This window comes from Orycteropus afer, unplaced genomic scaffold (genome assembly GCF_000298275.1).
Source record: "Orycteropus afer afer isolate SDZICR_OR568_19922 unplaced genomic scaffold, OryAfe1.0 scaffold00014, whole genome shotgun sequence".
In the NCBI taxonomy this organism is placed as follows: Eukaryota; Metazoa; Chordata; class Mammalia; order Tubulidentata; family Orycteropodidae; genus Orycteropus; species Orycteropus afer.
Window position 1 is genome coordinate 9,259,801 of NW_006921601.1, and position 11,333 is coordinate 9,271,133.

General features: G+C 34.7%; 1 protein-coding gene across 1 annotated transcript in view; it reads left to right on the forward strand.

The window, feature by feature from the left end:
* Positions 1-11,333, forward strand: part of USP47 (ubiquitin specific peptidase 47) — a 133,820-nt gene that overhangs the window by 70,268 nt on the left and 52,219 nt on the right. Inside the window, exons 12-14 of the mRNA XM_042782906.1 lie at positions 5,316-5,447; positions 5,882-5,958; positions 9,193-9,248. Of these exons, the coding sequence (XP_042638840.1) occupies positions 5,316-5,447; positions 5,882-5,958; positions 9,193-9,248 (265 nt within the window). The remainder of the gene's footprint in view (positions 1-5,315; positions 5,448-5,881; positions 5,959-9,192; positions 9,249-11,333) is intronic.

The following is an 11,333-nucleotide window of genomic DNA, read 5'->3' on the forward strand; positions in this document are numbered from 1 at the left end:
TTCAATATTTTGCCCATAGAATCTTTCAGTATTGCAGTGCAGGGCTTGAATTTTATCTTCAGTTCTTTTAGCTCGAGAAATGCCAGGTATGTTCTTCCCTTTTATTTTTCTAACTCCAGGTCTTTGCACATTTCATCATAATAATTGACTTTGTCTTCTTGAGCTGGTCTTCGAAATTTTCTGTTCAACTCTTTTTCTTGTTATTTCTTTCATTTGTTTTAGCTGCCATCTGTTTAAGGGCAAGTTTCAGAGTCTCTTCTAACATCCATATTGGTCTTTTCTTCCTTTCGTGTCTTTTTAATGACCTTTTGCTTTCTTCATGGATGTTGTTCTTGATGTCATCCCACAGTTCCTCTGGTTTTCTGTCCTTGGTGTTTAACGCATCACATCTATTCTTTAGATGGTCTCTAAATTCAGAAGGGATATATTCAAGGTCATATTTCGGCTATCATGGACTTGTTTTAATTGTCTTCAGCTTCAACTTGAACTTGCATATGAGTAACTGATGGTCTGTCCACAATCAGCTCCTGGTCTTATTTTGGCTGATAATATTAAGCTTCTCCATCGCCTCTTTCCACAGATGTAGTCGATCTGATTCCTGTGTACTCCATCTGATGAAGTCCACATGTATAGTTGCTGTGTGTGTTGGAAAAAAATGTATTTGCAATGAGTCAGTCATTGATGTTACAGAATTCTGTCATGTGATCTCTAGCACTATTTCTATCACCAAGACCATATTTTCCAACTGCTAGTGATTCTTCTTTGTTTCCAACTTTTGCATTCCAGTCACCATTGATAATCAACACATCTTGATTACATGTTTGGCCTATTTCAGACTGCAGAAGTTGGTCAAAATGTTCGATTTCCTCATTTTTGACTTCGGTGGCTAGTGCGTAAATTTGAATAATAGTAGTATTAGCTGGTCTTCCTTGTAGGCGTATGGATATTATCCTATCACTGACAGCATTGTACTTCAGAATAGATATTGAAACATTCTTTGTGAGAATGAATGCCACACCATTCCTCTTCAATTTGTCATTCCTGACGTAGTAGATCTGATTCAGAATGGCCAAAACCAGTCCATTTCAGCTCACTAATGCCTAGGATATCAATCTTTATGTGTTCCACTTCGTTTTTGACAACTTCCTATTTTCCTAGATTCATACTTCGTACATTCCGTGTTCTGATTATTAATGGATGTTTGCATCTGTTTCTTCCCATTTTGAGTGGTGCCACATCAGCAAATGGAGATCCTGAAAGCTTTACTCCATCCCCCTCATGAAGATCAGCTCTACTCTGAGGAGGCAGCTCTTCCCTAGTCATATTTTGAGTGCCTCCCAACCTGAGGGGCTCTTCTTTTGGCACAATATCAGACAATGTTTCAGAGCTATTCATAACGTTTCCCAGTAATAGACAGTGTTTCACTGCTATTCGTAAGGTGTTCTTTGGCCAGTTCTTTGAAAAATGGATGGCCCCTTCCTTGTTCCGAGTCTGTCTTAGTCTGGAAGCTCCACTGAAACCTGTCTACCATGGGTGACCCTGCTGGTATTTGAAATGACAGTGTAATAGCCTCTAGCCTCATAGCAGCAATACACAAGCCACCATAGTACAACAAACTGACAGATGAGTGCTGGTCTATCAATTTTAGACTTATGTATTTTGATGCTATTTTTAGATGATGAATACGTGTTTAGTATTTTTATGCTCCTTAGAAAATTGACTCCTTTATTATTATGTAATTTCTCTCTTTATCTGCTAAGTTTCCTGTTCTGATGTTTGCTTTGTCTAGAATACTATAGTTGCTCCAGCTTTCTTTTGTGAAAAGAAAGTGTATCTTGTTTCATCCTTTTACTTTTAACCTGAGTCTTTATATTTAAAGCGGATTTCTTATAGATAATACATAGTTATGTCTTGTTTTAATCTGCACAAATTCTGTCTTTTAATTGGTCTTTTGTAGACCATTAACATTTAACATAATTATTGACATAGTTTGATTAGACATAGTTTGATTAATAGCTACTGTGTTTGTAATTGTTTTCTATTAGTTACATTTGTTTTTAGTTTCTTTTCCCTCTTCTTTTTCTGCCTGCTCTGTTTTGAGTATTTTATATGATTCCGTTTATCTTCTGTCTGTATCAGTTGTGCTTAATTTTTTTTTTTAATCTAGAGTTTACAATGTACATTTGTAACCAGTCTAAATCCACCTTCAAATAACACTGTTCTGCCTCATGTGTAGTATAGGTACTTGATAACGAAGTTTTCCCAATGCCTCCTTTCTGTCCCTGTGAAATTGCTGTCATTTATTTCACTTATCCCTGTGCTATAGTTGCCCCATATATTTATTACTATTATTGCTTTAAACAGTTATCTTTTAGTTCAGTTAAGAATAAGAAAAAGAAAAGATTCTATTTTACCTTCATTTATTCATTCTCTGGTTCTCTTTTCTTTATGTAGATCCAGGTTTTTCATCTAAAGCATGTTCTTTCTGCCTGAAGCACTTCTTTTAACATTTCTTATAGGGCAGGTTTGCTGGCGATGAATTCCCTCAGTTTTTGTTTGCCTGAGAATGTCTCTATTTCTCCTTCATTTTTGAAGGATTATTTCGCTGGATATAGAATTCTAGGTTGGTGATTTTTTTCTTTGAACACTTTAAGCATTTCATTGCACTTTTGTTTGCATATGTACTTTTTTGATAAGTAAGCTATAATTCTTTCCTTGTTTCTCTAGAGGTCAGGTCCCCTGACCCCCAACTCCGGCTTCTTTCTAGATTTTAGATTTTATTTAAAATTTTAGATTTTATCTTTCATTTTTTGCCGTTTGAATATGATACATATGCCTAAATAGTAGTTTGTTTTTGGTTGGTTGGTTGGTTGTTTTGATGGTACTTTTTGGAGAGAGAAGATACTTATCTTGCTTGTTTTTTCTGAGCTTCCAGGATCTGTTCTTCATCGCTGCCTGTTTTTATTAATTAAGTTTGTTGGATCATATCCATTCGCATTTGTGGTTTCAGGAGCCTGGTGGCACAGTGGTTAAAGTGCGCTTGGCTGCGAACCGAAAGATCAGCCGTTCAAGCCTACCAGCCACTCTATAGGAGAAAGATGCGGCAGTCTGCTTCTATAAAGATTTACACCTTTGGAAACCCTTTGGACAGTTCTCTGTCCTGTGGGGTAGCTATGATTTGGAATCGACTTGAAGGCAGTGGGTTTATGGCTGGTTTCATGCTGTAATGGCTGAGTTGAGTTAGTTGTATTAGACTTTCTGGTCAACAAAGCCTGAAATCTTCATTTGTCTAGCCCTTTACAGATCTTTGCAATAGAGGAACAAATGATCTGGGTTTTAGTTCTGACTTTGCCATTAACAAGCTATATCACTTTGGGCAAAATATTGAATCTATGTGTCTTTTAGTTGCTACAGTTTAAAAGAATTTGGACCAGATACTTTCTGGTTTTTTTTTCCCAGTTCTAGAAATGTATTTGGCAATACTGTATGTAAGTATTTATGTCCATTTTAATTAAGTAATGTGCATTGCTTTGTTGTCGTTAGTTGCCATCAGATTGTTACACAGTACTAGAAGAGAATCTTACTATTATTTAATGATGTTGTTCTTCTTACCCTGCTTCCTAGCCTTTAGCACTGTTTATAATTTGAAACTAAGATTATTGCATTTAAGAACCCTTATTCTTTCCAATAGGAGATGGCATAAGGGTTGATCATTCATCTGCTAACTGAAGGGTCAGCAGTTCAAACCTACTAGCCCGTTTGCAGGAGAAAGATGTGCCCATCTGCTGCCATAAAGATTATGGCCTTGGAAACCCTATTGGGCAGTTCTTCCCTTTCTTGTAGAGTCATTGAGTCAGAATTAGCTTGATAGCATTGGGTTTGGTTCGGGTTTTGATATTCTTTCAAATAGACTGTTTATCTTTTTGCTTATATATAGTACATGCAATTCTAATTTGCAGAAATTCAAAGTGATTCAGTTTTGGGAGTCTACCACCATTATTGTAGTCTAGCAATCAGAATTTTCCTGGAAAAATATTTCCTTTTGGTTTTTATAATTACAATAAAACTTTAAAAATAGTGCAGCTGTTGATTGGCAGGTTTTTCCATTTTTGTAGACAAGCCTCTTTATTTCATAAGATTTTTCATAGCATTAGCATTTAGTCATACCAAGATTTTGTCTAGTGTCTTCAAATTCTTTTAAGGGTATTTTGGTCATTGTCTTCACACTTGTGGAAGATTTGATATGTGAAGACCTGTGATAATAAACTATATATATCCAAAACACTTTGATTTAGACACAAAGAGTTACCATATTTCATAGATTGTTCAAATTTGGATTACAGATAAATTCAGAAAACACCTCTCAGTCACCACAGTAAGTAATTTTAGTTTTAGAGATAAAATACAAACCAGTATATTGAAGTTATGAGACATTTTTAGAATTTGTTCTAGAAATTTCACTATTAGATTAGTAATAATCAGTCAATTTAAAGTTATTTCCTACTGGAATATCTAGAGAGTTTTAGGCAACATTGCTCAGATGCATATTTTTTAAGCAAAATTGAATAAAAAAGAGAAACTGGTTCTTCTTGTAGAAAAGCAAATAAAGCAAAGCTTACTTGTCACCAACTGAGGGATCTTGTCATGTCAACTCCCTTTTGTACACTCTTCTTTTTTTTTTTTTTTCATTTTTAATGTGATTTGTGTGAAGTTTACAGAGTGAATTCATTTTCCATACAGCAGGTCACATATACTTTGTCTCATGACCTTGACTATAATCTCCCACAATGCAGCAACTCCCCTCCCACTTCCTCCCTATAGTTACCTCTTCCCTGTGTCCTTTTTGACACTCTTAACCATCACTTTTATTTCTGTCTTCCTCTCTCTCATTAAATTAACTGGTCTGTAAAGTTGCCAGTATGTCATATTCTCTTAGAAGCTGTGAAATGCCTAGGCTTCTGAAAGAAAAGATAACCTCAAAAATAAAAATAAGTCATTTGTAAATCACCTTTTTTTTTTTTTTTAATGAAACATGTCTTCCTGTTTTCTTCCACAAATAGTTGAAATTTGACTAAAATAATCTTCAGTTCCAAACAGTGAAGAATTATTTACAGAACAGGAAACTATTAAGAAATAATTCTAGTTAGAGATATAGTATAGTTCTGTATTTGTTCTTTATAAAAGATATTAAAATCAATTAATACAACAGCTATCATGTTACTTTACTATGTGTTGATAGAGAATAGGAAATAAACCAAAAAAAGAGCTACTGTACTTTTCCCTCTTCTCTGAGTTACTTTTATTTTTTTCCTTAGAATTCCCTGATCTATGAGCTCTTCTCTGTTATGGTTCATTCGGGGAGTGCAGCTGGTGGTCATTATTATGCTTGTATAAAGTCATTCAGTGATGAGCAGTGGTACAGCTTTAATGATCAACATGTCAGCAGGGTAAGGAGAAGACTTTTTTAAAGATTATTGTTCTGAAAGACATGAGTTGGAATGTTTCTAATCAACAGCAGGGTCCATGAAAAATTGAAGAATCTGTTTATCCAGTAAAGCATCTTAAGGTCCATGCCAAATCAGTCTTTTTTGCTTTCAATACATTTCTTTTCTTTTATATTGCTGTTCTTTGTTTTGTTTGGACTTGCTGAATGTTTCCAGAGATAGACTACTGGTTTTCCTCTTGCCCTGGAGCAGTAGAACTGATTGGCAGGTAGCAGCCAGTGATTATGATTATATATTATAATTTGGTATCTATATGCAGAGCCATCTTAAAAATATGTAGCATTTGATTCTGAGATTTGAATGTTGGGTTGTAGATTGACATTATGTAATAGTGTTACAGATTTTCCAAAAGAGAAAGTAAGTAAATGATTTTTTAGATAACACAAGAGGACATTAAGAAGACACATGGTGGATCTTCAGGAAGCAGAGGATATTATTCTAGTGCTTTTGCAAGGTAAGTAATTTCCTGATTTTTAGTGTTTTTAAGGTAAGAAGCCCCTGTAATACTGTGGTTAAGTGCTTAACTGATTACAAGTTAGAATTAATTAGAACTTCTCAACAATTTTTTACCATTAAAGATTTAACGCAGGGGTCAGCAAATTATAGCCCGTGGGCCAAATTCAGCATGCTGCTTGTTTTTGGAATTTCACTTTTATGAGAGCACAGCTATATTCATTTATATATATGTTGTCTGTTGATACTTTTGTACTACAACAACAGAGATGAGTAGTGGTGAGAGACCACATGGCTTGCAGATTTTGTTGTTGTTGAGTAAATATGGTGAAAGGATACAGCTTTGATGTTCTCACCTCTTGATTTTGAACCATGCTGTATCCATTTGTTCTTTTCGAATGAAAGCCTCCTGATCTGTATATAGGTTCCTCATGAACACAATCAGGTGTTTTAGAAGTCCCATTCTTCTCAAAATTACCCATAATTTGTTATGATCCACACAATCGAATGCTTTTGCATAGTCAATAAAACAAAAGTAAATGTCTTTCTGGTATTTTTTGCTTTCACCTAAGATCCATCTGACATCAGCAATGATATCCCTCATTCCACGTCCTCTTCTGAATCCAGCTTGCCTTTCTGGGAGCTCTCTGTCAATAAACTGCTCCAGCCGTTTTTGAATTATCTTCAGTAAGATTTTACTTGCGTGCGATATCAGTGATATTGTTCAATAATTTCCACATTCTGTGGGATCACCTTTATTTGGAATGAGTATAAATATGGATCTCTTCCAGTCACTTGGCCAGGTAGCTATCTTCCACATCTCTTGGCATAGCCAAGTGAGTGCCTCTAGCAGGACATCCGTTTGTTGAAACATCTCAGTGGGTATTCTATCAGTTCCTGGAGCCTTGTTCTTTGCCAGTTACTATAGTGCAGCTTCGACTTCTTCCTTCAGTTGGTTTTGGCCATTTCTAATATTCCAGGTAGGACAATTTGAAGAGGAAGGGTGTGGAATTCATCTTCATAAACACTCAACCTCCTGAAATGGGTGAACATCGACCAGTTCCATTTGGTAGAGTGACTGTGTATTCCTTCCATCTTCCTTTGATGTTTCCTGTATCATTTAATATTTTGCCCATAGAATCTTTTAGTATTACAACTCAAGACTTAAATTTTTTCCTCAGTTCTTTAAGCTTGAGAAATGCTGAATGTGTTTTTCCAATTCTGGGTCTTTGCACGTTTCGTTATAGTTACTGGCTTTGTCTGTTTGAGCTGCTCTTTGAAATCTTCTGTTCAGCTCTTTTATCTTGTCATTTCTTCTATTTGCTTTATCTACTCTCCAATCAAGGGCAAGTTTCAGAATCTCTTCTGACATCCATTTTGGTCTTTTCTTCTTTCTCACCTTTTTAATAACTTCTTCCTTTCTTCGTGGATGATGTTCTTGATGTCCTCCCACAATTCCTCTGGTTTTCGGTCATTGGTGTTCAATGCATCAAATCTATTCTTTAAATCATTTCTACATTCAGGCAGGATATATTCAAGGTCATATTTTGGCTCTCATGCACTTGTTTTAATTGTCTTCAACTTCAAGTTGAATGTACATATGAGCAGTTGATGGTCTCTTCCATAATCAGCTCCTGGCCTTGTTTTGGCTGACGATACTGAACTTCTTCATCACCTCTTGCCACAGATGTAGTCAGTCTGACTCCTGTGTATTCCATCTGGTGAAGTCCATGTGTATAGCTGTTGCTTATGTTGTTGAAAAAAGATAATTGCAATGAATAAGTCATTAGTCTTGCAAAATTCTGTCATACGATCTCAACATTACTTCTATCACCAAGGCCATATTTTCCAACTACCAGTAACTCTTCTTTGTTTCCACCTTTTGCATTCCAGTCACCATTGACAATCAACACACCTTGATTGCATGTTTGGTCAATTTCAGACTGCAGAAGTTGGTGGACATCTTCAGTTTCCTCATCTTTGGCTTTTGATGGTTGATGAATAGATTTGAATAATAGTAGTCATCTTCCTTGTAGGGGTATGGATATTATCTTATCATTGACAGCATTGTGCTTCAGGACAGATAGTGAAACAGTCTTTATGTGGATGAATGCCACACCTTTCCTCTTCAAATTGTCCTACCCAGCGTATTAGAAATGGCCAAAACCAATCCATTTCAGCTCACTAATACTTAGGATATCAATCTTTATGCATTCCGTTTCATTTTTGACACCTTCCAGTTTTCCTAGATTTATACTTTGTACATTCCATGTTTTAATTATTAATGGATGTTTCCGTATGTTTCTACTCATTTTGAGTCATGCTACGTCAGCCAATGGAGGTCCCGAAAGCTTTACTCTATCCATATTGTTGAGGTTGTCTCTACTCTGAAGAATCAGCTCTTTCCCATTCAGATTTTGAGTGCCTTCCACCCTGATGAGAGCTCATCTTCCAGCACTATATTGGACAGTATTTCAAAGCTATTCATAAAGTTTTAACTGGCCAATTGTTTGAGAAGTAGATGGCCTCTTCCTTCTTCTGAGTCTGTCTTAGCCCAGAAACTCTGCTGAAACCTGTCCACCATAGATAACCCTGCTGGCATTTTGCAACACTGGTGGTATAGCTTCCAGCCTCACAACAACACGTAAGCCACCACAGGACTATAAACTGACAGACAAGTTTGTCTCCTTTAGTTGTTCCTAACCCCTCTGCAGATCTTAAGATATTTATTATGTGTCCTATACAGAAAAAAGGAGCTCTGGTAGCATAGTGCCTAAAGCACTTGACTGCTTACCAGAAGGCTGGCAGTTCAAACCCACCAGCCACTCCTCAGAAGGAAGGTTGGGCAATCTGCTTTCATAGTGATACTGCCTCGGAAACCCAAGGAGAGAGAGGTCTCTTTGAGTCGGGGCTGACTCAGTGGCACGTAACAACAACAATACAGAAAAAAGTTGCCAACCTCTGACAAAACACAAGGTTTTTTTTTTAATGCTTTAATGTTACTAAGAGGACATAAAGTGGTCTTCTCATAAATATCTCATTAAAAACAAAGCAGATTCTCCTTTTTTACTAGAATGTTTTAAAAGTAAGCCTGTCTGAGAACATTGACATGATTATTTTCTTATTGTTTGAAACAAACAAAATACTCTATTTATCTATCTACATAAAATGCTAGGAAATAGAATCTTTGCAATCTATTTTTTGTCCCTATTAATCATTTTTATATTTCCACTAGCTCCACCAATGCCTATATGCTGATATATAGACTGAAGGATCCAGCAAGAAATGCAAGTATGTTAAACAGTTATTTTAATCTATATTATAAAATCAATTCTTTTGTACATTTTACAAACACTTTTAAATGATAGGGCAGTTAAGGTTTCTAAGAGTTCATTATAAAGACTGTTAAGAAATAATTCTTGTTAAGTGGTAAAAAGATTTGGAAAAAAGTTGTTGAATTGTTTTTTAATACACCAAGAGACAGACAAGACTTATTCTACATGAAATAAACTGGGAGTTTATTTGCAATAAGATTGTATTATATGCAGTTTGGTGTAGTGATGATGAACACAGACCTGTGTAGCAGTCACAGCTAGCCAGTTATATGTCTTAGAGCAAGTTATTTAGTCTTACTTTCTCATCTGTCAAGTGGGAATAATAATAGTACTTCATAGGGTTCTTATAAAAATTTAAATGAAATAACTTTTTAGCATTTAGCATCATGTCTGGTATATAGTAAGAACATTATTACTACTTTTTTGAAATTGCAAGATTTGTGAGTCTACCTACCACTTTTCATTTTTACACTTTAATTTTATTGAAAATCCCAAAAATAATCTTCCATACAAAGTATGTTTGGTGTTTTGTTTGTTATTTTTTTTGTAATTATTGCTTTAAAGAGGTATAGCTCCTGTTTTTTCTCACTAAACTCTGACTCAAACAGTATTGCAAATAGCTATGGTGTGTGTGTATTTTGTATTGTGTGTGCATATAGATACATAACCAAGATGACATTTTTTTGCTTATATTATTTTTATAATTTTATTAAAATAGTAGAATCACTGTCTTTGATTTTGTTGTATTTCCTTTGTTTAGAAATTGGGGTGCTATGAGTAAATCTGTCTTAAGCATTATAATATTTTTGTTTCATTTTCTGTAAACCCTCAATAGATTGTGAGTTCAACTGATACAAGTATTAGGTCTTATTCATCTTTTTACCAAAGAGTGAAAAGTCCATGGTCTGGCATATTGAACCATTCAATAATTTATTATGAAATTAATGGAAATTATAACAAGAAATCATTTCACAGTGTAGATTTCGAAAAGAAATAAGTTTTTTTCCTTCACCTATAAGGAAACTATATCCCAAAAAGTGATTTTCCCCACGTTACAGCTACCTTGGAGGGAGAGGCAGTATTGTAGCTCATGTGTCCTGTGTCGTTCTCAGTCAGTCATCCAGAATGTAGAAACTTAGCCTTCCTTTATACACTCAACTCGCACTTGAATTTTATGATGAAGCACCAGAGGATGCTATATGATATGATATGGAATATTTTTAAAAATCAGAGCTCATTTCTAGAAACTGATTTTTGCTTTCATAGAGTCGTGACATTTATGATATAAATTGTTCTCCCTATTTCATGCCTGATAATTATTGGCTTTATTAAACTTTATTAAATAATATTTTCATATTGTCACTTTAAAACTTTAAGTTACATGTGAGTTATATATATACATATATATATGTATGTATGTATATATGAAGTTATGATCATTAAGAAAAATCTTAGTGAAATAATAATTATGCATTTGTGAGTCTGTAGTTTTGCTTTCACTGGTTGCTTAAAAGTAGGCTCAGAAATGATTTTGTTAGTTAAATGAATCTTGATATTATATAGACAGAGAAATACAGCATATAAAATTTTGTTTGTGACTCTGCATACTTCAGTCAAAAAGCCTCTAAAAAACTGAGAGCAAAGGAAAGATAATAGTATCTCTGTAATAATTAACAAATGAAAAATAACATTTGTTATAGAAGCAATAGCAGCAACAGTATTTACTGAATTTATATTACATCTCAGAAAATAACTGTATGGGATAGGTGCTACTAATAAGGTTGTTTTAGGAGAAGAAACCTAGGTATGAAGAAGTAACTTGCCCAAGGTCACACAATTGAACGGTGATGGCATAATTTGAAAACAGAAATGATTTTATTTCCAAGTTTCAGAGAGCTTTTTCTTCCTAAAAATCTTAATCTACATACTAGAATTGTCTTGTTTAGGTACTTTATACTAGTATGAGCCATTTCAGATTACATATATATATATATATAGCTATAGATATAGATATATACAATAACTGTATATATACAATAAT